The 27,425-nt window shown below is 39.5% G+C and overlaps 1 protein-coding gene across 1 annotated transcript; it reads right to left on the bottom strand.

Moving 5' to 3' along the window:
- Positions 1-682: 682 nt before the first annotated feature.
- SLC38A4 (solute carrier family 38 member 4) lies at positions 683-27,425 on the bottom strand. Its single transcript, XM_021704814.1, has 15 exons — positions 27,204-27,425; positions 23,230-23,320; positions 22,614-22,729; positions 19,791-19,864; positions 19,224-19,316; positions 14,779-14,860; positions 14,416-14,498; positions 14,262-14,320; positions 13,124-13,399; positions 12,932-13,011; positions 11,238-11,338; positions 9,349-9,473; positions 3,916-4,060; positions 2,401-2,498; positions 683-784 (listed from the first exon to the last, which is right to left on the bottom strand). The coding sequence occupies exons 1-15, from the start codon at positions 27,320-27,322 to the stop codon at positions 683-685; spliced, it is 1,644 nt and encodes a 547-aa protein (XP_021560489.1). The 5' UTR covers positions 27,323-27,425.

Raw genomic sequence — 27,425 nt, 5'->3', positions numbered from 1 at the left:
AAACAACAACAAAAACCCCTCAGTATCTGCTAAGCACAATAAAACGAGGTATGCCTGTGTTTAGTCAGATGTTTTAACATTTACCAAAAAATCTATTAAATGAAGAAGTCACTAATTCAATGTCACAAACAAAATGGGCAAGATATTCCTTTACTGGTGAGAGTAAGATGTTCTAGCCTGCTGTCTGATCATTCATGTACCTTACAGGGACAGTTCGAGGGACCTGCCTTTTGCTTCTATTATTCAATTAACCCAGAGTATTGGGTGCTGGATTGGGGGAAGGTATTAAGCGGTTAGAAAGCTTTGCCACCAGGGCATTTTTGTTTGATGTTCCAAGAATACAAGTATTTTGTAATTTGGGGGGAAGGGGGAAGGGTATTATCTGATGACCATTACCTGCAGCTACCCTTATTCTGTTTGCACAATAGCAAAAATACATCCTCTTATACTGCTCTGGGAAAACATGGGTAGCAATGCGCACCGCAGGTTTTAAACATATAAACAGCCGTTCTTGACACAAATGATGCTTTTTCTCTTCCATAGGTGCCTGGTGATGTTACTATAAACATCTTTGGAATCCTCCTGTTATTTCCTATGAATAACATTCCAATCAATAGAACTCAAATGTCTTTTGCAGCATAATTTGCAACCATTTCCAATAGAAAAAGTATTTTTCCTTGGGTTAGTGATGCTTGGAATTTGGGGGATTGTAAATCCAGTCAATTATAATGAGTGCCATGCTTCCAATCATGAAGATGATTCCAACCACAAGGAAAATTAAAGCCTGTCAATCAGAGAGAACTTGTTAGGGCACACAGAAACCATATTTCGCACAGTTTGCTCTTGTCAGTTGTTTACCTAAGGTAGCAATCTGATTGACATATTGAATTGTATTATTCTTATAGCTCAGATGTCCGTGCCTAGCAGTTCAGTGAATTTAGAACCCGAGTTGGGAGAAGAGGGTGAATCCAGTGGAGTGATTTAACCCAAATCCTCAAAATAAAGAAACGGTTGATTTGGTACATTGAAATGATAGAATACCCTGTAATCATTAAAAATCAAGTGACAGAAAAAGATTTAATGACATTGGGTGTGCTCACAATCTTTTAGGTGAAAAAAGGCAAGCCCTAGAAGGGCATATCATAGTGTATATGATAGGATTAAATTTTATAAAATGAAAACAAAAGCCTCATCTATATCGTACATTCCTTAAAAAAAAAAAAGGCAACGTGTGTACACACACACACACACACCACTAGAAGAGGCCTTATATATATATATTACCACTCAGATCAACCTCCATTTTTTTTTTTTCCACTAGAAAGGACGTAGGAGACACTTTTACTCATTTTTACATCTGGTCAAACTGAGAACAGGTCACAAACAGGACAAGTAATCTGCCAAGGTCACACTGCTTAAAAGTCCAAGCAAGATGGACTAAAGAGGGTAGGTATTCAGGGGTGAGACGATGGGAGGAATTTTTTTTTTTTTTTTAAGATTTTATTTATTTATTCATGAGAGACAGAGAGAGAGACAGAGGCAGAGGGAGAAGCAGGCTCCCCGCGGAGCAGGGAGCCCGATGCGGGACTCGATCCCAGGACCCTGGGATCATGACCTGAGCCGAAGGCAGACGCTTAACCGACTGAGCCACCCAGGCGTCCCGGGAGGAATTTTTGATACCAAACTGTCGTGAAGTCCCTGAACAGTCCTGAACAGTGAAGGACTCTCAGGCAAATTTCAGTGTAACTCACTAAGGGGCATTGTTTTTCAGTCTTAAATGGAAGACTTTATTAAATAGTCATTGATAATATTTAATTATTGGGAAAGCAATTATTTCTGGCATATGTTTCTATAGTATCATTTTGGAAAAGAAACATGCTCTAGTTTAATAAGATTATATTTTCTATATTATATTTTATATCTAAAGAGAGTAACTGGAAAAGGAATGGTTCTGTTCTGGATCTCTGTCTATACCAAGGTACTATGGAGGGGGAAACAAAGCAATATCTTTTGGCCTTACAAACCTAACAGATATGACTAAAGATGTTTAAATTATCTCATAACACTGCCAGGGAGCCCAATTCCTTCCCACATAATTTCCTGTAGATAGTGCTGCAGTCTTGGTAGTGGAAACTGGTAGACATGTATGCCTGCAGGAAAACTCCATTAGTGTTTGACAGGTAGGAAGGACTCAACACAAGATACTTGATAATAAGAAAGGAAGAACTCCTGGAATCATCTCAGTACCAGAAATCCACCCCGCTTTCTCTCCACTAGAGTTCCAGCCCATCTCTGATTTTTGGTTCTCCTTCACCAATTTTTTTGAATCGTGTATTTTCTGTTTTACTCTAAGTAGTCGAAGAGCAACTTAAAATGGCAGAAATTGCAAGCCTTACTTACCCCAACCTTTTGTGGTGACCTAAGTGGTTCTTTCTTGACAAGTTTAAGATAAAACACTGCTGGAAGAATGAAGATCAGCATAGTGGCTGAAGAAGCCCCTGAGGAGAGAAGCAAAGGACAGGTCAATGTCTTACTCAGCAAGGCAGAGACCCAAGGTCACGCACTTTAAAGAAACCAAATCTAACATTACCCTAATGTTAGCACTAAAAGTACGGTCAACTCGTCTTGGTTGCTTATTCAAATATCTGTTTATCAAGAAAATTTAAAATATACCTAAAGTCATGGTTGCATCCTAAGTGCACATAACTTACAATTAACAATAAAAGGCCGCCTGTTAAAAATTCAAAGGAAATTGATAATATAAACACCTACTAAGGAAACTGAGCACATCACATACCCTTCCTATCCACTTCTAGCTTTTCAAGTGGCTCACACCTAATTTTTAAAAAAATTTTATATTGTATTTAAAATTTGAGTAGTCCCTCCAATCAGGAGATGAAAACTGAATTAACAGGCTACACAGTTAAAAGAGAATACGCTTTATAAGACCAACCTCCTCCACCTCCAAAGACCACCGTCAATGCTCAGCTGATGCTGACAGAGCTGAGAGAGCATCCTGTAGATAAAAATCTGTCTTCCTTACTGTTTGATGCAGCTTTAAGACCTAAATCCAAACCCTGGATCTACTCCAAGTCACAGGTATTCCCCAATTTTGAAAGTTCATGTTATGCCACTTCGCTTTTAGGAAAGACCTACATTAGTACCCATTTTCACTAACTGAAAGAAATCTGAAGAGGATTTTTGCCTTTCAGAAAAAAAGGCAAAAAAGTGAAAAGAGCCTTCAGACTTTGTTCTGCAGTGAATGTGAATAGAGGCAGCGCACCCTGAGCAGCGGGAGTGGTGTCACCAAGTTCTCTCCCTGGGAGCTACACTCCATCTTGGCATTAAGCTCTCATAGCTTTTGAACTATGTCTGAATATCTGTGTTTTTTGTTGTTGTTGTTGTTTTGTTTTGTTTTTTTGGTTTTATCTCAATTTACTTTCTGCATTTGTTACCAATATGTATCCTAAGGTATCAGAAAAGCCCAAGGAGGTTATTTTTTGTGTCTGGGATGCTCAAAAATTTTCCCATATAAACGAATGGTAATTCCTTCTTGCTTTACGCCTTTTATGCTTACAAAAGATTTCATAGGAATGCTCGACTTTTGGATGGGGGTGGGTGGAGAAGCTGTATATGACTTGACTTCTATGGGGCTCAATTTCCTATCTGTCAGAAAAGGCAGCTGGCTTAGATGGCCTCTAAGGTTTTTTGTTTTTTTTTTTTTCCTGATCCTATGAATAATTCCAGAGTCACCTGTGAGGGAGGGGAGGTGACAAGCTGGAGCCCAGCTGGGCTAATAGGAATCCCATGAGCCTAAGATGGACGAGGGATCCTTGACCTCCCATCCACCAGCTCCCTGTCTGCCCTTTAGGTATCAGCCCAAGCTGACTAAATAAAAGCTTTTCTCAAACTTACCTATGAATCCAAAGATGTATTTTATAGTTGGCACAAGGATGACCAAAACATTATTCAGTGCAAGAAGTATGGCTGCAATCAAGAAATGTCTTATCCAACTGAAGGGTCTTTTGGGAAATAAGAGTGTGGTCACTGATGTACGAATCTGCAACAACAAAGTTCAAAGTTGATTTTTATCTGCAATTTCAAATATTCTCATCCCTCTAAAGCATCTTCTGCATTTTTCCTTTTTCTCCCAAAAAAGATCTCGATGCTTATTTACCTTTCAAGATTTCATTATTGTGGTAAAATATACATAATATTTACCATCTTACCCATTTTTAAGCATGCAGGTCGATTATTAAGTACATTGATATTATTGTGCAACCTTGATGCTGACATATGTTTGAAAGAGTATTTTCCTTGTGCTCACTTTCTCAGCTTTCAGATTTTTTTCTCAAAGGTCTCAGAAAGAGATAAAATAACAGGTAAGGCATAGAATTTAGGGACATGGTAAAGCCCTTGTTGATTTCTAAACATGTGTCTTTAGACTGGATTACATATTAAGGGCAAGCACTGAATTAATTTATATACTGCTTGTGAACAGAATTTTTAGAAATCTGGGTTTTTTTTTTTTTAATTTAGTATTGTATTTAGCATTTTTGCCACATAATGTTTTAAAAATATGATACTCTTTGTATTTGCTCCTTTTTTTCCCCCCTTCCTAATTATAGATTATAAATGCACAAAAGTCAAAGAATAGGACCTAATAATTTTAACATTCTTCAAAGTTTCTAGTTTGGTGTCTTGCACACAGCAGGCACTAAATAAATGTTGAATTAAATTGAACAGACAAATCCCTGCCCTCCCTTCAGGAGCCTTGACAGACATCAGCCCTATTTGGGCAGCTACAATAAGTAGGTGAAGGGTCAAGAGAGGCTCCATTTGTAGCAGCCTTTCAAGTTACTGTGCTGTAACCGGATAAAAAGATCCTTGTGGGCAGAGGGAATGCCCTGCCTGCTTGAACAGCTTGACAAAGTAGAAAATACTCTTATCTTTGGAATCTTTTAGAGGACATTTTTTGACTTATTGAAAAGCCAGTAGGCTAATTCCACTAAGTGAACACTTCAATTAAGCTAGGATTTCCCATTTTTAGAAATGCTGGGGTTGATTTTTCTTCTGAAAATTTTACTTCCGAAGTCTCTTACTGGTGGAGAGATGGGAACTCATTTGAGACAGAAAATGTAAAATGCATTTAGAAACACATGTATGCATGACAAAAACTTGTAGTGTCTAATGCGACATTCCTTTCATACCACTGCACCAAAAATTAAAGCCATCTGTTTAGGTTTCAAAAGCAATTTCATTTCCAGAATGGCAAGCCAGATAGTCTCTGGAAATGGTTTAAGAGTGATTTTGTAAAGGATTTTAAAAATTGGATTAGTTAAAATTATGAAACTCGCTCTGAAAAGTAGGCTGAAGAAAGCAAATGGTTTGAGAACATTTTCCTCGGCTGCCCATAAATTCTACATTATGATCCACAATTCGTGCTTAATCAATCTTGTCCAAACTGGTCTCATTAGGCTTAAAAATGAGCTTTCTACAGTACATCCACATGGCTGAAGGATTTGTCTGAAAGTGCTAAATGTATAGAATGAACAAGTAGCATGCAGGTTATTTTCAGGCAGAGGTCATATGTATGTTTTTTTTTTTTTTTTTTTTTGTCTTTTGTTAAAATAATATTGTATATTCAAGGGGCTGAGTTAGAGGTAAACCTATATGTACAGGGTCCCTGAATGTGAATGCAGTTTCCTATGGTCTCATCGCTCCTGGAAAGACTAGGGCCTGATGATGGAAGAGTACAGAAGGTTTACAGGAATCATGGTCAGAACAAATGGAGAAAGCTGGCTCCTCACGGCAAAGAAAGAAGAACAAAATCCCCAACAGAACTGAAGGCATTTGGAGCTGCCAGTGCATTCCTAGTAAGAGGGCAAACTGGGAGACAGCAGGCTGTGGCTGGTGGGAGGTGGTGGTGGAACAGAATAGAAGAAAACCTGCTGGTCATTCTATGTTAAAATGCTGCCTTGAGAGGTGAGCCTGGATCAATAGGTCCTCCGCAGCTCTGTTTACCTATGTCAGGAGCGAGGCAAGTCTGGCCTGTTTCCCACAATGCACTGCCTGCTGTTCCACTTATCTAAGCGCCTTTTCTCTACTGACACAAACTGATAAGAACCTGGAAATGTGGGTCAGATGCCATGGGGCGGGGGGGGAATGTCCATAGCAACGGCCATGGCCTCTGACCCAGAATGATTCCAGAAAGGTCCTTGGCAGCTCTAGAAAAAAACATCTGCTATTTCCAGAGAGTGTATTCGGAATAGGAGTCTGTGAGGGGGTGCTATGTTCGAATCTGGGGACCCAATGTGAGGCAGAGTAGAAAGTGGGAACCTTCGTTAGGTCTGAACTCTTAAAAAAAAAAATCAATCCTACGGTTTAGAAGTGAATCACAGTTTCACTTTGTAACATTGCTTAGGACAAGTGTGTTGGAAATATCTGTGGATCACTACTCTATTCCAGTTCATGGCAATATTTGCAATATTTCTATGCCTATATCTAATGGGGGATCTGAAGGCAGCATCAATGAAAAGAATGATTTCACTATTGTAAAATATAAATAGCTAGAGAATCTGAGATATGATTTTTTTTTTTTTAAGGTATGGCAAACGGAATGTGAGTCTGTGTTCTTAATAAACTCATTAGGATTATCTGGTTTTCTGTTTTTCATGGTGATGTGTGAACTTTACTGCATAAAGAGAAGTACAAGCTGAAAATGGTGTTCACAGTCTCTGGGAAGGAAGTGCAGTCCCATAATGGACAACCTTGCCATACCATCACCACCGCAAAACTAGAAACAGAAATGTTGGGACACTAGTGAAAAAGCAGTTCACTTCATTTATTCATTTGCTCGATAATCATTTTTGCACTCAATGTGTGTCTTTCATTAAGAAGGAAAAAACTGACCTAACTGGAGAAAATAAAGATAATAAATGGAATAATCAAAGGAAAATCCATCCAACCACCCAACAACAGCAACACCTTTGTCTCTTCTTGGGTTCCTAAGAAAAAGAGCCCACTTATCATTTGTTGAAAGAAGTAGAATATAAATTTATACCTAAAATTGAGAGGTTTTAATCCTAATAGATGAGGTTTTGTTTGTTTTTATTATTTGTATGTGGGGATATCAAAGCAAAGTAAATAAATTTCTTATTGGTCAAGAGTTTCTTAATAAAAGAAACCCTCAGGAGAACCCTGGCATGCATGACTCAGTGTTTGCCACGTTGAAAGTCGTGGCTGTAAGTCGTAAGGAACAAACACACCACCAACTTCTCACGCTTTAGGGGAAAAGTGTCTGAACGTAGCCTTGTGGGTTTGACTGGGACAAGGAGGCTTTTTTTGCCCTCCATCAGACCCATGGAGGCTTGGTTCATTTAGCCCAGATCCTCACCCAAACTGAAGTTCATGGCAAATGTGAGCAAGGGGAACAGCCTCTGCTTTTGTTAGAAAAGGCAGTTTATACATCTCCAGAAAAGGCAAGATTCCTCTGGAGACCGTCTTTCTTAGCAACCACTGCTGAGCTCCTGAGCCAGTCACTGAGCACATCCCTAACCTCCAGGACTTTTGACCCAGGGGAGAAGGTGGGCACTTACACAGATGATCTCAATGTAACAGTGTAAGGTCAGAGACAGAATGAGGTGCAAAATGTTTCATAAATGTCAATGTTGGGTGAAAATTCTTACTTAAGGAGAACAGTTATTTTTCTGAAATTTAGTTCTCCTAGTCAGTCTTGATTCTAAGGTTCATCTCATGGAGAGGTTTCCTACCTACTACTATTCTTGATGGTCTGACTTCTACCAGTGCCTTATCTGTCATGAGAGAAAGAGCTTCTATGGGGAGATCTAGATTTCAAATGTTGAGGTGAAATGACCATCAGTAGATGAAAGGCTGACTTCCACTTCCCATTATCTTGACACCAGCCATCAGGGTCCTGCTAGGAGCACTGCATTAGTCAACTGTGACTGACTAGCTTCATGACCACGGCCAAGTCCATTAATCTCCCAAGACCACAACAGGAAAGCACTATATTTGGGGCTTATGAAGAAAACAATACAGAAGCACATAACAGATTTCTTTTGTACATTACTTTGATTCAATAATGATGGGAGTGCCTACTGTGTGCCAAAAATTAGTTGGTGATATCTTTACACACAAAAAGAAGGGCTTCAACATTCTTTCTTCACAGACAGTGTTTGCTTGGAAATCTTACCCTATGGTACACATTCTGTCTACAGCTGTCTTCTGCCTTGTACCCACGATGGAGCTGATTTTAGGCTTAAGCTGTGTGCATGTCGTTTGAAATACTTTCAGACACATGAGAGGCAAGATATTATTTAAGAGTAAAATATTGGCCCTCCTGGTAATAAGGATCTGATTTCATGCACTCATGAAAAAGGAATGTGTCAAAAAATATTTCAGCACACAAGCTGCATTTAAAGTGACCACAGTGTCATTATAGGAGTAGTCCTCGTATGCTGGGCCCCGTATGGAACATTCTGTACAGGATGGCGCTGGTTACTAGGTTGCTTATTTTTCCCCCTAAAATGAATGAGTAAATTCAGTATGTATGAAAGGAGAACAGTTGGCAGGAGAATGCAGACTTGTGTTTATCCATAGGTGGTGGTTTTAACTCACGCAGCCCAAATCTCTTCAACCAGCCCTGCCCTGTGATCTCAGAACGAGTGACGCCAAAGGCAAATGCCAAGAAGGGGGGATCCCAGTAGGAGTCTGGCAGAGGATGTGTATCAGTTTGGGGGATTGTAGAAGAGATATATGATGGGTAATATAACTATTTTTCAAGAAATTTAGTTTTAGCATGTAATTTACTTAAGAGGATTCCCCTTCTCATTGGTCTTCAAGGAGTCAGATGAAGGCGACTTTTGAATGTTACTGAAGCACAACACACTGGGGGTGGGAGGGAATTAAATACCTTCAGAACTGGTGAAAACTCAATGAACTGCAAAGTAATGTGGTTTTGGCTTTCAAGTTTCAGAAGTTCTACGAACTCCTACTCATTTCTACTAACCCACAAGATAGAAACTCAGGATCTGCTTTTTGAATTTGAGCCTAACAATAAATCTTCAATAAACCTGGAAAATAAATATAGAAATACAGTTGGTGATTTTTTTTCCTCCTATATTTTAAAAGTGTTTAACATCTAAAAATATTTGTTATAGCTTACATATTAAATTGTCCATTTTAAATGGCTTCAAAGTGCTATATAAAAATGTCTTCAGGCATTGCAATTGCAAACTCACATCACAATGAAAGCCACATCAAATGGGAACATATGTACTAGCCAAGGTTAAGCAGGATTCTTCCATCAAAATGTCATGTACTTACTGGGAACAGGACAATGGGTACCGTTAACGTCACAGCCACAAGGACCGCCAGGCGTACCATGAGGAGAGGGGTGTCGAATGTGTAGACTTTGCTGTAAGCGTGTAGTAGTTCATCTTCAACTTCTCCTACAAAGACGAAGAAGAGAATGGGTTCACTTGGTGCTGTCAAGTCCATACCAACAGTAACATTTTACAAAGGGAACACAGTTCAATGGGGAAAAAAACAAACAAAAACCCCCAGGTGTGGGAATCTAGACACCTCTGTTTTAATCCTGTCTCTGAGCTTATTAGTTGTGTGACTTTTCTTCAAATGAACAAGGAAACCCTGAAGCTCATAAAGTTGCAGAAGCTAGAATCAAATTATGCAGGTGCCTCTCTAGCTCATTTACTTCATGATAAGTCTGTCTCTGCTGTACGGGAAGCCTTGCAAAAGAGGTGACAGGCTGAGGTGCTCTGTTGAAGGGGATGAAAGAGTCAAGCCCCACCAGCCTGTCCCTCACATCCTGCCAACCCCCCTCCACTCCCACCTTTCCAGTTAGCTTTGATGCAGCTTCTCTGAACCTAGTATCGGAAACCTTGGGACAAATGAACTCTAACATTTTTTTTCAAGTTCAACAATTATGACTTCATTATGACACTGATACAGACTTTTGGGGATATTTCAAGCTTTCGCTTGTCTTAAGAGACTCATTAGGGTCAGTATAAGGACATGCAAGGATGAATTAGCATGATTTTTACAGGGTCTCTTAATGGATATTGATCTAAGATTAAGATGCCACCCACCTAGAAAACGTATTCATTCAGAATTCCAGACACAAATGACATGGAGATGCTTATAGAATCCGATGTAGTTTGACTTTTTTTTTTTTTTCTCCTTACTCCCCTCCAAACCAGACGGGGGGCGGTGCGGGTGGTAAAAATACCTTCCATAGTTTTGATCTGATTTTTATTAATTCACAATCCAACAAAGAGTTCATGCCCAATCTAAAGTAAGTGCTTGGTTAATAGCCAAATATTAGTCAAATGGAAAAAAAAAAACCAAGTAAATGGTGCCTCCTCCCTGGTCTTTTCCTCCACAATTTGTCTTGAATCAATTTAACTTACTGAATCGGGAAAAAGAAAACTAAACGAAAAAGTTAAAGAGGTTTATATAAAAGATAGATTTACATTGCTAACATTGATTTGTGACAACAGGTCAATGTTAGAATCCCTGAAATATGTCTATAGGGCTGTAACAATCCTACTTCTTTTGTGTCCATTAAGATGCCATAGGCAAATTGTTTTAGGCATAATCTAATGTGTCCATAATTGCTTTTCTTTGTTTTTGGTAGTACATTCCCAGATTGGAGGGAATTCTGTCATGTCTTCTTTTCTCAGGAAACCATTCACTATAACAGAATAGAATGGGATGAGGCAAAAAACTTGCCTAATGCTCCAAGCCCCCAGATTCCACTTGCCTGGTAAACAAAAAGCAGATTCCAACTCTAGGACTTTGTACTTTTTCTACCACTTGTTTGGTAGTTAGTTATTCTACCAAAAGAGCTTTACAATATACAATTGGACTCACGGTCATTGCTTCTAGCTTGAGATGGCCTAGGGAGTCAAGCCAAAGAAATCTAATCTACCCCTTAGGGAAAATAACTTAAATGAGAGGGCTGGTTTTCATAAAATATGTGTGAATTCACAAATGGTTGTAACTTGTTGGCCAGGCTGGTTCAGGTCCCATTTTCTTAGGTCAAGTGACAAGGCTAACATAGCATGTTAATTGATTATGTGTACTAGAGATCATGCTGCTTAGAGAGGGCAATTAAAAGAATTATACCCAACCAGGTTAATGATCAGTCCAACTAGGATTTGCACAAAGAGAATGACTTTGACAGAGTGACCTACCATAGAAGGTTAGGTAACCAAAGAGGGCAGCAAGCAGGTACATGACGAGCATCCCCGTGATGGAAATATTTGACACTGTTTGCATCTTCCTCCGGGACCGACTGAAAAGAAAACACCAAGCTTTGTGGGTTTTTTTTTTTTTTTAACTTGTGAAAGTACCACTTTTTATCATTAAAATTTTTAAAAAATAGTGAAAGAATGTATGCCTGTGTTTGCTTTTATAAAACCACATTTCTAGTGCAGAAACATAGCTTATTGGGCGCCTGGGTGGCTCAGTTGGTTAAGCGACTGCTTTCGGCTCAGGTCATGATCCTGGAGTCCCGGGATCGAGTCCCGCATCGGGCTCCCTGCTCAGCAGGGAGCCTGCTTCTCCCTCTGACCCTCACCCCTCTCATGTGCTCTCTCTCTCTCTCATTCTCTCTGTCTCAAATAAATAAATAAAATCTTTAAAAAAAAAGAAAAAAAAAAGAAACATAGCTTATTTAGATTTGTCTTTGAGAGCCATGAAGGATTTGTTTCCATTTTTCTCTTCTCTCTTTTTTTTTAAGATGTATTTATTTGAGAGAGAGAGAGAATGAGAGAGAGAAAGAGAAAACACGAGCAGGGGAGGGGGAGAGGGAGAGAGAGAATCTCCAGCAGACTCCCCGCTGAGGGCAGAGCCCGATGTGGGGCTCCATCTCACGACCCTGAGATCATGACCTGAGCTGAAATCAAGAGTCAGATACTTAACTGACTGAGCCACCCAGGTGCCCCTGTTTCCATTTTTCTTAAGCACTACTCCTTCAGTCTTAGGGACAACCGTTTTCCTAGAAGACTAATTTATTTTGTGTTGATAAATATACTTGTCTACTGAGTATTCAAGAATATAATTAACATAGAGATCAAACTGGCTCCTAATGTGGAAAGCGTTCATATTTCACAGTGAGAGGGGTTTAATGAGGACACAAACCTACTAGAATCAGCAAAGCACAACTTTCATGAGTCCAGACTACCAGGAAGCCTGGACAGCTTCTGAAAACCATTCTGGAGAGCACCCAGCTGCTTAAGGTCAATTGTCAGGCCTCCGAAGTGACTGCTATCACTTCTCAATCTTTGGCTAAAGTCAAGTGTAGGGTAACTGCTACATGTGATTTTCCAAGTAAACCAAAGACATCAAAATAATTGAACCATAGAATTTTAGCTACAAGAAACAATATTGGTTAGCCAGTGTCTCCACTGTACACATAAGACAATGAAGGCCAGGTTTGGCACATCCTCATGGTGAATGTCTTCTAGACAAGGGTTAGGGACTGATCACAAATGAACTCAATGGCTTAGCGTAATTTAACCATAATTTTTGGTCTTCATGGCTATGGTCATTTCCAGTTGAGGTGATGACATTCCCAGCAAAATTCAAATTCAAATTCCTCATGCCTGCCAAAATTCTTCTAGCCATTGGCTCCTCCTCCCCCTGCCCTAAGCCCCTCTTGTGGATCATAGGATGGAGAAACAGGAGGGAAGGAAGCAAATAAGGTAGTGCAGTGAGGGGGCTGATTCACACCTTTTTTGGTTAAAGTACATCCCTGATGAGTGGAATGTACCACAAACTTTCTCTGGAGAAAAAGCCATTAATCATGTTTCCATATAAAGCACCTTTGAACATATGAAGCACATTTTCAAAACAAATTAGAATGCTAACATGAAGGCTGCCTTACTCTTTAAGTTCACTGTAGATGGGAAGGACCTCTGGATGGCACACAAAAGCAAATGCTAGGATAGGAATCGCGTAGGCCGTCTGAAAAACAAAGATAACAACGCCGGTGTAGCATTCCCAAACAGACGACGACCCCAAACCATCTCCATTTATAAAATAGAGATTCGGCTGTAGTATTAGGCTCATCACTTACCCGGGAGTTGAATACAAAGTATTTGGGTTGACACTTGTCATCACTGTGTGCTTCGTACTCTACTCCACTGCCATGAAGAGAGCCCTTGGCCTGGTTCTCATCTAGCCCTGCAGGATTCTGGTGGGCGTAATCCATCATGAAGTTCACCCCACTACTCTCAGAGTTGTTAGGCAGCATTACCATGTGCACTGGAAGTGTATTGTTGAATGTCAGATTTCCAACACTGTGATCCAGAACAGGCAGAGGGCAGGGTATTTGGAATTTCTTGTAAATCACCTAGGCCCAGCCATAAAAAAAAAAAAAAAAAAATCAGCCTTTTGAGGAAAACAATGAAACAAAAATCCATATATGTGGCTTATGGGGTAGAGGTGAGGAGCGTCTGCCGAGGATTCCTTCTAGGCTAATGGACAACGGAGACTCCCTCTAGCCTCTGCTCTAAGGAAACAGTAGGAACGATGGTTGCCCCTGAGAGTCAACAGGACAGTATTTTGCATGAATCCATCCTAAGCATCATTCGTATTCTTCTGTGAGAAAGGTGATCATTGCCTTGCTACACTTCATATCTTTTAGTTCTTCAAACTAATATAAATAAATATAAAAAATTCTCCTTTGACTTTTTAGGGAAATGCATATACATTTTGGCATCCATGATATTACAAAAAAAAAATCTCTCCCTTTTGGTGGGGAGTGGGGGCAGTGGGGAGAAGAATTTCTTTTTTAATTCCACTGGGGTCGCCCTCGTCTCATGGGTGGAACATACAGGAGAAAATGACAGATTGATGTAGATGTGGATAATTCTATAGCCTACTCATTTCTCTTCTGGGACTCTTCACTTCTTCCTCCACCTTTCTAAATGGAAGGTCATTGTCATATCACTGCTTGAAGGATTCCTTTTGTCCAAATATACATCCTGTGTGCTTTGAACATAGTATTAGCCATGGCCTTGACATTCTAACTCAACTATTTTTAAACTCATGACTGTCCTTTCCTCATTCCAAATTAGAATACAAGAAAATGGTTTGTGATGCAAGAAATATTTCATGCTAGTGAAGTGCTTGAACAAAAATGAGGACACTAATTCAGGGACTAATGTCTCATGCTCACCAACCTACAGGGATCATGTCAATAAATCACTTACCACACTGACAAAAAACACCATGCAGGTAAGAGAAAATCCACTGGTATAACCAAGGTAACCTAAAAGTTAGCAGAGAAATTCTGGAAGGTGAATATGGTATCTACAATTGGCCCACCTATTAGAATATGAAAATAAAAATTAAAAATGACTTTACCTAAATTTTTAAGAAGAGAAAGTGGAAGAATGATTCCAAGAGACACAAATATGACGAGGTAGTTGCCATTGAGGTACCATTCTCTGAAAGAGAAAGAGCGGCAAGAATATTAGGATGCGCCTGGGTGGCTCAGTTGGTTAAATGTGCAACACTTGATTCATGATCTCAGCGTTGTGAGATCGAACCCTGCATTGGGCTCCATGCTGGCCATAGAGTCTGCTTAAGATTCTCTCTCCTTCTGTCTCTCCCCACCCCACTCTCTTGCTCAAAAAAAAAAAAAAAAAGGAAGAAAGAAAAAATCAGGATCAGAAAAGACCAATTAGAATGAGTCAACGGATGTTGCAGAGAGAACATAAGACATACCCAGTATTTTCTTCAAGTCCCATGAATGCTCTGATTACTTCAGGTAGTTCATATTTAATGATAAAGAGGTAGCTGGACATTGCTAAAATGGAAAACGTGACAGCTTAGTGGTGTACATAGCACTAAAGTCACAGGCAAGTTGTGAGAAGTCCCGGCATTTGGGACATTCAGTCTTCTGGTAAGATGAGCATCTAATCCCCCAAATGGAAAGAAAAGCCACCCAGTGTGTTTTGTACGGCTTCCAAGTTCTTTTCAAAAATAGATATTTGGCCCTCTGGCTCTTGCACACGGACCTTTGCTAACAGTATCAATGCTGATTCTGTTTTTAATCCAGCTCTGAGGTTTTCAGTGATGTTGCTCTTTCAAAGTTTCCCACTAATTCGTTATAAGTCATCATGGCCTGTACGGAGTGCCTGTTTTAGTGTCCATCACTTGGGCAGGGGTCTGGCCACAAAAGGAGAGAGGGCAGTTCCCCAGGTGGGCACTGGTGTTGTCCTCTGTAACCTCCCCAAGGGGCACCCAACGCCTCAGAGCATGGATCGTCGCAACTAGAGGCTGGCTGGGTTGATAAAAGAATGTAAGAGATGATAGCTTCTCCCACCTTGGTCAGTGAATTTGTTTTCTCTATATCCCAGTCTCCCTTTGGCCAAATAATAAATTATACAACATGGCAAAAGTTCTTGAGCATTTACGTAAGTGATATGATATGTGATAAGTGATATGTTATCATGTACTCTTCTGAAAAATCTGTTGATGTAATCTATAAACCCTCTCCCTGGAAAAACGTGTATGTATACATATTCATAACGTATAATGTTGCCTAAAGTTGTAGGGATTGATGCAACTTCTCTTTCTCAAGTCCATCCATGCCGTGAAATATAATGCTAATTTGACACAGGGTCCAGGAAGTTAAAAATAAAATTCATTTTATTAAGTTAAATTAAAAATAAGACTGACAAGTTTTGCTTTGCAATGTGTAAGTGTGTGCTACATTTTTCTGGTGAATTTTTGCTCACAGACATGTGAAAGCAGATATCTAAGTTGCAAATTGTACTATTAATAGTTTCAAAGGATTTTTTTAACCTCCAACAAAAGTAATAATGGTGATAATGATTCCCTACATTGTTTTAGTCTTGCAGATTACTCCATTCGATCCGCTAAAAAGCCATGTAAAACAGCAAGGTATAGGTTATTTTCATTCCACAGCTGAGGATAGATATGTTTGAAAGCTTTCTTGACATGTCCAGGATCTCGCAGATTGAAAACAACAGACCACATCCAAAATATAAGATCCCTGACTTCAGGCCAGTGTTTCTTCTCTATTGTGAAGTGAAATGATTTTTACGATACCTGATGTGTCTTCTGTAAATATTATTTGGTTAATCTTTACAAAGACCTTGGCTAACGCTAAATCTTACAGAGCGCAAACAGAGGAGATATTTCTGATTAACTGGCTCAGTGAGGTACCATTCAATTTTAGAGCTATTAATTGCTGACTTTCAGTGATGTCACCACTGTTAATGTGTTTGGTCTTCGAAAATTTAGAATGATCCAGACCTGTCTGGGTAATGTCAACATTATTCTGCTAATGTTGAAACATCTGTGGTAAATGTTAATTTTTCAGGGGATTGAGAAAATTAAACTTTCTAAATGTGGAGTTGCTAAATACAGAAATACAAGTGATTTCCCTTAGGCTAATATAACTACTAATCACATAGAGTAACCAAAGTGAGAGCACTTTCAGGAATGGTATATGAAATTTTTACTCCCTTAAAGCCACACTTCCTTCATGTGTGTGTGTCTTGATTGAGAGACCATTTTATAGTTTACTCCATTATTTAGAAGCATAATGGTAGTTACACTTTGAGCAAAACACAGTGCTGTTGCTTCTCAGCTCGTTGGGTTTAGGGCTAAATATGTGTATGTCCAGTTATTTCAGTTATCCAAACAAGTAAATTAGATCAACTATGAGGTGATCCTATGAAATGCCTGACAGTTTAAGTCTTGAAAGGGCTGAAAATTTGAACCAAATGTAAAGCAGTCTATTCGGTGGGGGATGGGGAGCTTATATTCTTGTGGCCTCAAACCAGTAAAATGTAGGCAACAATCCTGGTGTTACTGCCAAATTCTACCCAGGTCTATAGTCTCAATATATACAAATATGAAAAGAAATAAATACAAATCATTAAGATATGCCTGGATTTTATTTATCTGCTTACCAACCATCCATTAGCAGGAGCAGGTATAGTTGGATGAAAGTTATTAGAAGAATTGCTGCATTCCAGAAATCCTAGATAACTCCAATGATTTTATTTAAAAAGAGTTACCTCCTTGCAAGATCTCTGTGCAAATTTATTTATTGCAGCAATTGTTTGTCATAGTGAAAAACTAGAAACAATCCAATATCAATAAGGGATTCAGTAAACCCATTATGGTACATTTGCACGATGGTAAATTCAAAAGCCATTTAAAAGAATAATATGCAAATACATTCAAGGCATATTGTCAAGTAAAAAAAGGAAGCTGCAAATCAGTATTATAAGATGATCCAATTTTATCAGTAACAATATATTTATTAAATTTTGCATAGAAGAAAACCTTGGAGTAGCTATTTTTAAGGGTGGCTTATATAAATATTTCTTTATAATTAATATATTTATGTAATGTTTTAGTTTTTCACAATTAGCATATATTTGTCTTATAATTATAAAAATGCCCATTTAAAAAATAATCAGGAGGGCTCCAGAGACATTGAATCCGAGAACTAGGGAGGAAAGGATGTACTGAACCCTTATTATGTGCCATATGTTATCTGACTTCATCCTCACAATGACCTTGTGAGCTGGAATGTAATTCTCATTTTCATAGATGGAAAAATTAGACTCAGATGAGTAAAGTCACAGACAATGACAGAAACAGACTCAAATTTAGGTGCATCAGGCTCCAAAAGTCTATTCTCTACTCAAGGGCTTGAAAATATTTTTTAAAAGCAGTAACATGTCAGATACATACAAACAGGGCCAAGGGAACCCGGAGGGACTAGTACCTACTAGTCTAGAGAAGCGATGGGTCATGGGAGCAAACAGAAAGAATGTGTGTCTTGTGGGGGGGTGCTGGGGGACTCCAAGAGTAGGGGAACTGAGTATGTTTGTTATGGTATGACAGGACATATAAAAGATAGCTAGCTAGCTAGGTATGGAGGTAGTAGGAAAGGTATCAGAAAGGTAGGCAGAAGAAAGATGAGATCCTTACATGACAAGCCAAGGAGTTTAAGTTTTAACCTGAAAGTAATGAGGGCATGCTGAAGAATTTTATGCTTGTGAGAAGCAAGACTAGATTTGCATTTGAGAAAGTGAATTTGGAGGATAAATCAGAGATAGGAGCAGGAGAGACTCAAGGCAGGAAGCCCAGTTAGAAGGCTACTGCAAGAGTCTGAGCAGAAACAGTGACCACCTGAACTGTGACAGAGAGACTAGAAGGAGAGGAGAACTTTTCAAGGCAGGTAAGAAACAGAATGGACAAGAGTAGGTATTTGAATGATCAGGATTAAGGAGGGAGGGAGAAGTTTAGGATGACACCTATCATGTTTGGCTCGAGAAACTGGAGGCTGCTGGTATTGTTCATTGAGAGGAGAAAGAAAGAAGAACGGAATAGCAGGTTTGGGGACTGGAGAGGAGGTGAGGAAGTAGGCACCGCTGTGTGATGATAGATTCCAGGCCGTGCAAGAAGACATAGGCAGTAGGACATAGGAATTAGGGGTCTGGATGCCTTCTGAGGGTCAAAAACTCCATAGGACCTGTGAAGCTGGTGGGCAAACATATCACCTGGAACACTATTAAAAATACACATTCCTAGGTTCTATTCTAGAAATTATCATTTAGTAGGAATTATAAGAATCTGTAGAACCAAGGAATTGGTGGTTTTATTATAATGCTCCCAATGTCTACCCAGCCAGATTTTTGCTTTAGCACAACTTCTCAGGACATACTCCAATGGGCTGGCTCTGTGAAGGCTGTCTCAAGGAACCACCCCCCGCCCCCATATTTGGCTATGCCTTTCAGATACTTAATTTTCAGTTTTATGAAATAAACTCAGTCATACATATGAAACATCAACTGTTCTGACAAAGACAGTAATAAGCACTAATGATTTAATTTTTAAAATTTAAATGAAAGCCATAATAGCATTTGAAATCAAGAAAGCTTTTATTTTCTATTTTACTTCTAGAATTCATTTGGTGGGATCCTATATAATATTTTCTTAGATATTGTTATTTTTCATTAAAGGACAGCAAATCTACTTAAGAATCCTTATTTTTAAAATTTCTGAATATAAAGCAGCTGTTTTTCTGTATTTAAAGTGCTTGTTCATTGCCGTAAGAGTTTTCTGATTTATTGAACATTCTTTAGAAAGTTTAAGTGGTAGTGAATATTATACTCCCTTACCTCCAATGTTCTGCATTGTAATGGAAACAAAAGCTCCAATTTTCCCAGGCCATCCAAATGCCTTTTCCCCTAGTTTTTCATAAATTAAAGACCCTATAATAAGAAGTAAAAACAAAAAAACAAAAGAACAACCTTTTAAAAGGATTGTTTTAATGACTAAAATATTTCCATAATTGTACACTGGAGTCTCAAATGTGTACATAAACACCACACAGAAATTATAAACCCCAAAGATGCAATCTCAGAAGCCAATACAAAATATGTTAAATGTTCTCCAGACAAGAAGCAATGGCTTCATTCATCTTAGCTCTGTGCAGCAAGTCAGAACTGTTATTTCTGTCATCCATCAAGACTCCTTTTTCCTATTTGGCTTGAACCTGAGCCAATTGCCTTTCACTTCTCTTAGCTACCCTAATTACTAAAAACATTGAGAGGCCATGTCATTGGGGTCAGAAGAAAATGAAATGTGAAATTGACTAAAATCCTCCTATAGTTAGAGAGCAATAGGATGAACTACCCTTTAACAAGAATCAAAATAGAACATCTTGGACTTGAGGGGTAGCATACCTCCTTCCTTGGCGGTCTTTAATAAAAGGTGAACTGAGTAGAGTGATAATATTGCTACAGCAAGCAGCATGATTCTGGGAAGGGAATAGAGAGTAGACAATAAATTTCTATAATAAATAAGACATCCTCACATTAGATATTATCATAAATTATCGCACTGGTCCTTTCAACCATTAACTTTCCAAAAGCATGTGGGTTTTTGGGAAGCTGAGAAATTCTTTTCTGAACTCCACGCATACCCTTTGCTGTCACAGAACTGGAATTTGCTGTATTTTATGTGCTAAAATATACCACCGGAAATTCCCCACTAGCCGAATTTGGTTCATAACTTAGATGCTAAATGTATGGCAAAATTAGCAAATACTCTATCTACTTATTCAGCATATGGGTATATGTCCATCATATTTGTGTGCTATTCTCAACATTTATAATTGAAGGACTATTTGACAAGCTGGCTAAGCCTTAATGTAAAATCTAGAAATACCGAAGCCAGAGCATGCAGTCTAACCTGCATTACTACTGATCCTGCACATGAGATAACAAGATACTGTGTGAGCCGGAGGGTCAGGCCGTTGCCTGTATAATAGAGCAAACAGAGAAAGGGAAGGATAGGGTGCAGAAAAATGCCTTTTTGTGTTGGGGTCAGAAAGAATCATTTCTGGCTCTGGACCCTCTACAATGTCCAAGGCATGTATGGATTCTTTATGCATAGAGTGATCAGTGTTTCTCCAAAAACAAGAATTGGAAAGCAAAAATAAGAGCATAGATAAAAGCATCTATATAACAAATAAAGGAATAATACTAAACTTCACCTGACATCCAAAGCAAAAACCAAAACCAAAATAAAACCCTTATTCTTTGTTTTACATGACCAGAACACATTAAACACTTTCCCCACAATTGATCTAATTCTTTGGTAATTCCTGATGAAGTCAGTGTTGCGAATGTATATTTGGGCCACGAGTTACAAATTTTTATAACTACTCTAGCTATCTTGTGCTCTTGTTTTCCACAAAATATGTTTATCAGAACTGGCTAATCAATGACTTATTCATATATGTTTCCATATGCCTTGTGAACTTACCTGTTTCTAAAGATGAGATTCAGATTACAGAATTTTATTTCCTGGAAAAATAATGAGCATTCCCTGTATTCTAAACACATACTTTCTTTGGCAGAAAATACTAAAAGTAAAACCAATGAAATCCTGTGTCACTCGCTGTGAGTTAAGGGGGATAGCCGAATTCAATCTGTGCTTCTTGGATACACAGAACATACCTCACGATGTCCAACAATGTAATTGCTCTGGACAGTTTAATCTGTTAAATGTTTAGGTCTGAAATGAAGCCCTCGGTTTTAAAAGTGGCATATTCTACTCCCTTGAAAATGATCTTGTGACTCTAGGCCTAGGATCGGGGGAAGAGTCTCTTGTTTCTATTCATCAGTGATTGATGATAACTTCCTAATTGGAGAAGGCAGTCTGTCTTAGAGATAGTGCCTATTACAAAAGTATACAACTGTGTGTATGAATACATCTCTAAGCCATTAAGATTTAGAGAATAAGAAAAAAAACTACTTTGTTTCAAACGTGACGTTGATATAAAAACCCGTTCAGCTAAAAAATATTATACCCAAAACAGATCAGAGCAGTAACACAATATAAATATTTATAGCCCTGCCTGATCCTTAGCCCTCAAATAGCTGTGTGATTATCTAATCATAAATGGTGCTCAAAACATAAATAGCATATATTTATAACATAAGCATTACATTCTTAGACAGCTATTTAACGCTCTAGCGTTGCATTAGGGATGGCGATCTGCATTCACGCTGATGCCTGACTAATATTAGACTATTCCTGTGAAGAATTCCACTGCTGCCAACTGTGTCTTAGAAAATCCCAGGCTGTACGTGATGCACACAAACATCTGTGGCAGTTTGTCACAGACGATGTGGTGTCCGCCCTCCAGGTCGGCTATGTGACCCTGCTACCGTCAGGCAGCCTTTGACCAAGTACATAGGTTTAGGAATAAACTCTGGCCACTCTGCAAATATTTCTGTGCCAAGCACTGTACTAGGTCTTGGGGATACAGACATGTGGTGAGTGAAAACAGATGTGGGCTCAATCCCCTGGAGATTATAGTCTAGCAAGGGAGAGAGATACTAACCAAATAAATTGGACAACTGCACTAAAATATTAAAATTATGGGGAGTGTAAAGTAAGGTGTTTGTCCCAGGCATGGAGGCCAACAAAAGCATAACTCAGGGGAGGGTGAGCTGTGCTATGAGGAGTCAACTAGATGAAGAAGAAAGGGAAAAGAATTCCAGGACCTTGTGCAAAGGCCCGTTGGTGAGAGGGGAATATGGCACCTTCTGGGTTGGAGAGAAGGCCAGTGTGCTCATTGCATCAGGCATCTAGGGGGTGTAGGGGATGGCGCACAAGATGGGACCAGAGCATGCAGGACTCTAGGCCTGGTTTGAGGTGGGATTTCTTTCCTTACAGTGTGATGCAGTCGGATCTGCTTCTGGGAAAGATCTTTTTATGGTGAATCACTTTGTAAAATGCTTTCTTTGAACTGGTAGGGCTGTTCCAGTACTTTGGGTGGTTGAGCACATATAGTTTCTACCAGTTGGTTAGGGGCAGCTGGTTGAACAAACACCATGATTAGTCTGCTCTGGTCCATCCTCAGGTTGCTGTTTTATCTAGAAGCCCGAGAATATGCTAATACTTTCTCAGATCACTCCTGTTCACAAAGATCAAACTTGAGATTGTTAATTGAAAGAACACCAGGTGTGCGTGGGCTTTGAACCAGAGGTACTTACATAAAAAGTATGATCCCCGTGTTGGCCATGGCATAGGACAGGCCCAAGATTCCACTGCCCATGATGGCATTACTCAAGTTGAATGAAGACATTCCGAAGGAGGTGGTTCCAGGATGCTTCAAGAAAAAAGGGCACATGTAAAGCAAATATTTGCCAAAGGATGAACCCTTTTCAAATTATCCTTATTCTCACATTATCTTTTACTGGAGGAGCTTACAGTTCGAAATTGAAGAGTGAGATAAAATCACAGTGAATAAAAGTTGTTATTTCAATAAAAGCATATAATTTTCAAAGGAATGCTTGGTTTCAGCAGGGGTCTCGGGTAAAAAATAGAAAACACAAGTTGGGTAATGTAAAGAAGGGAAAGCATGTCTGATTGCAGATTACATTTGGGTTAGAATGATTTCTCCAAAAAACAAATGAATTTCATAAATGATTTATGTAGCCATATGGCGAACAGGAAAAACAAGTCCTTATTCCAGTAAGGGCCTGAATAAACAGAGAATGTGCTGATCAAGGCTTGGAAAATTTCAGTCACATTGTTTTCCCACAGAGACCTAGGTAGATCAGGCACCCTCGAGTCCTGTTTACTGCCCAAGAGCAGAGATTCACTTACATGTTCATCATCATAATCTGCCAGCTTCTTTTCCCCTAAAAATCCATTTGTCAGGAATTTCTGACTTTCAGCATCTTCATTAGTAAATTGACTGGATGCACATACAAAAAAGAAAATGAAGGAGAAACATCTAAGTAAATGCTCTGAATTATATTTGTGTTTCAGGTGATCTAAGTCACTGAATCGGGGAGGAAAAACAAGGCACTTAAACCTTTTTTTTCTTTCTTTTGTTCCTTCATACTAGTGTTCCTTCCAGACCAACAACTGAGCTCCATTCACGAATATACTTTGGGAAGGAGAAAAGTTATGAAGGAAGAAAATAATTTTTTAAGCCACATTTCTTCTTCCCACAAGAATTGTGCCAAAAAAAAGAATAATTACAGCTAATTTTGTTTTCACTTTGAGCCCTCCCAAAGAGAAGGTATAGAGCAGTGACTGAGTTTTCTCTGTTACTACCACACCATAATCAGATGATTGTATTAATTCAATAAATATTAAGTGCCTAGGCATGTGATTTTCATCTCATCCGATGCTCAAATATCCCTATGAGAGGAACTTTCAAGCCCCTGCTCTACAGATGAGGTGACCCTGGCTCAGAAAAGGGAAGTAACGTGCCCACGCCCACCCAACTCCAAGTCTAGGGTCTTCCATGGTGCCCTGCAGTCCCAGGCAGGACCCCATAGCTGGTGTTTTCCCTTTTTCTTGGTTCCACCTGTGTATTCACATATCCCTTGCTGGAATGTAGTTCAGTGGTAGCTCTGTGTTGTGTTTGGTTGTTTTTGAGTGTGAGTCTACAGATTTTCATGACTGAAGATATACTCGAACTATTTAGACAATGAGAAACTAAGAAAAACGTTAAGGAAAACCATGAATTGGTAGAAGAGCTGGGAAGGAAGTAGGGCTTTCTGTCTTTGCCATCAGCAAACACTGTGACTGTGGTCTACTTAGGCAGAGGCTGGACACTGCCCACGTCTATTCTGTACAGGTCCTGCGGTTATATGCCAGGGGTCTAAGGAAATGGGTCCAGTACAACCAAGTGTCCAAAAGGCTTGACTAGTAATCACAGGAGATCTGTACAAATTATCCTTTATAACAAGCTAATCCTGAAAATATCTTGAGAGAAAGAGATAACAAGGTTACTTTGGGAGACTATAGAACAATGTCAAGTGTAGGTAGAACCAGCAGATGAAGTTACTAAGTTTGATGGGCTTTTCTAGATATTCACTGTGGACAAACTAGGAACATTTCCCGGCATTCTCCTCTTCTCTCCATGGAAGCATAATGCCTGCCAATGCTTTCTTCCATCCCTGCATGAACCCCTGCACCCCCTGCTCCCTTTCTGTGCTTTATTTTAATAGTCTGTAGTTAATAGACTTGCTATGTGGAGACTGGGACATAATGTTCATAGTTGGAAACAGACAAAATAAGATAAAATGGAGCCTAAAACAGGCCTAAGGGTTAGCAAACAAAAGTGTCATCTGGATTTAAACTCTGGAATGCCAACATTCTATTTCTTTACCTCAACCAATAACTTAGAATCCTTTAGTCCATGAGTAGATTTTAAGATTTAAAATGTGAAAGTAAATAGATTTTTCTCTCTCAAGGCATTCTCATGTTTTTATTTTGGCATGAGATAAATTATAATCATAAAACATGACAAGACTGGATAAACTATATGAGAAATGTTTTGAATGTCTTAAATGTTTTGATACTGAACCCAGCATGTATTGAAAACATAAGTATAATGATTCCAAATAAATGAATTATGTTCAATTTCCCAACAATTTACATTGAAGGGATCAATCCAACCAGACATAAGCAAAACCCATCTTTTTAAAGTGATTATAAAATTGCAAAATGATGACTGGGTCTGAGTCAGGAGTTAAAAGCTAAGTCACTGTAAGCAGTCCCGAACACATTGTATGAAGCTTAACAGAAGCATTCCCAACTTTCCGCTGTGGCTTTTAGAGGACCAAATCGAATGACCCTGTAGGACTGTTCTCAGGATGGTGTCCCCCTCTGCTCAGCCACCTCTGCTGAGTTCATATCTATGTGCCTCCTTCTCAGAAACAAGAGCCCTCAGAATTGGTCAATTTACTAAAGGTGACAAGTGAAGGGGAAAGAACCAAAGTTTATTGGGGATCAGCTATCTTTCAGGCATTCATGTAATTAATCCTCAGAAAAGTAGGTGCCAGTTGGTCGTGCTGCATTTTTCACTGAAGCTCATGAGAAGGTAAATATCTTCTCTCAACTCAGGCAAGCACTCTGCAAATCCCAAAGCCCTGTGTTCTGCCACACTGTGCCTTGTCAAGAGTTGCTCAACCTAGAAAATGCCACGAGTTACATCTCCATCATCTCCCTAGTCCATCGGCACACAAGCTGACTGCACAGGTCTGTGGAGGGAGAACAGGGCTTCCTCCTGATGGTCTTTCCTGGATGTTGTGAAATGAAATGAGATGTCCTTGTTTGAGGGTCATATTCTCTACTTCAGGCCTAGATTTGGTCAAACATTTCCTTCTAAGTGTCTGAAGTCATGCATCATTGTGTTCGATACCATTTTGACATTTGATAAAGGAAATGAATTTCCTTTATCAAATGTCTATTGTGCAGCTACTATGTTCCAGGCAGTATGCTATGTGCTGGGTCCACAGAAGCCAGTAGCCTGTTGTGGTGGAATGATGGAGGAGAGCGGGCACACAAAGGAGGGGTGGTCACTTCCACCCGAGGGAAGGCTTCATCAGAGTTCCGACTTTGAGCTGTGTCTTGGAGGATGAATGGTATCAATGGAGGAAGGGGAAGGTGGATGAGTGACACAAAAAGAGGGCATTCCAGGCTGATGGAGCAGAATGAATGAAGGCACAGGGCGCTGGAAATGGCTCAACAAGGCTTTCCTACAAAAAGGGAGCAGAGCAAGGTATGAACAGGAGAGCCAGATCAGGGACAAATCAAGAAGGGCCTTACATGCCAAACAAGGTATGGCCCAATCTTTGTCTTATAGCTAATGGGAAGCCACTGAAAGGCTTTACCAAGGGATGGAACCTGAGTTACTCTCAATGGTAGAAGATTACTTTTGCAGGGATGTGAAGAGCTAGTTGGAGGAGAGCAAAATGTAAGACAGGGAGACCAAGGGACAGGAAAGGCTGTTCTAATAGGTGACAGATGATGAGGTCCTAGAGTAAGATGGCAGTAGAATGGGTACAGAGAAGAGGGTGGATTTGAAACATTAAAGAGGTAGAACCAATCAGATATAATCAAACACTGGATGTGTGGCTGGGAGAAGGGACGATTCGAGGTTGACAGTCAGGGTCTTTTGACTGAGTTGCTACAAGACAGTGGTGATTTTCACCATGATGGCAATTACTGGAGGAGGAGGAGATTTTGAAGAGAAATACAGGAGTTCAATATTAGACATCCCAAGTTTGACTTTATAAATGAGGCAATTCAGACACATGAGGCGCCCTGTAGAGACGTGTGGTAGATAGTTGGATAGAGTGACCTGAAATGAAGTGAGAAGTCTAACAGGCTGAAGACATGGCACACATTCGGTGAGTGGAACTGTGAGAGTTGTCAATGAGCTTGCTCACATGTCACTTTTAGTGACCAAAGAATCCCCACAGAATTCTGGAGATGCGGCAACATCGAAGGGGCAGTCAAAGGAAGAGAAATCTGAGGGGAAAATAGTCCAAAAGGTGAAAGAAGTGATAGGTTATATAACTTTGAATGTTCTATATTAATGGGGACTAGAACACTGTAACCTCAATTCTAAATTAGTCACACACAGTCTAAATCAGACTGACATATAATGATGATATAATAATGAACTTCAGGATCAGAGTTGATGTGTGAACGAACATCAATGTCATGGTTATCTTGCAAATAGATAATGAGTCCAATTCTTCCTGACAAAAACCTTGTTTTTCACATCCATAAACCTGTCATTTTACCATGGAACCTGGTCATTTTTAATCCCATACCTGCTCATTGCTGCCTTTTCTAAATTACCCATCCCGGTGTAGCTATCTTGAGCACTTTCTCCACTGACGCTCTCGTCATCAGGTTCAATGTTGACATTTCTCAGCTCCATGGGATCCATTTGAGCTGCCAGCACCTCTTGTCCACACACAAGCTCCTTCAGTGTAAACAGTATACTGCACCTTCAGCCTCAGGCTCTTCCACTTTAGGCTGGTATTCAGAAC

This window comes from Neomonachus schauinslandi, chromosome 5 (assembly GCF_002201575.2).
Source record: "Neomonachus schauinslandi chromosome 5, ASM220157v2, whole genome shotgun sequence".
Classification (NCBI taxonomy): Eukaryota; Metazoa; Chordata; class Mammalia; order Carnivora; family Phocidae; genus Neomonachus; species Neomonachus schauinslandi.
The sequence above is the reverse complement of the archived record's forward strand: the minus strand, read 5'-3'. Positions and strand labels throughout refer to the sequence as shown.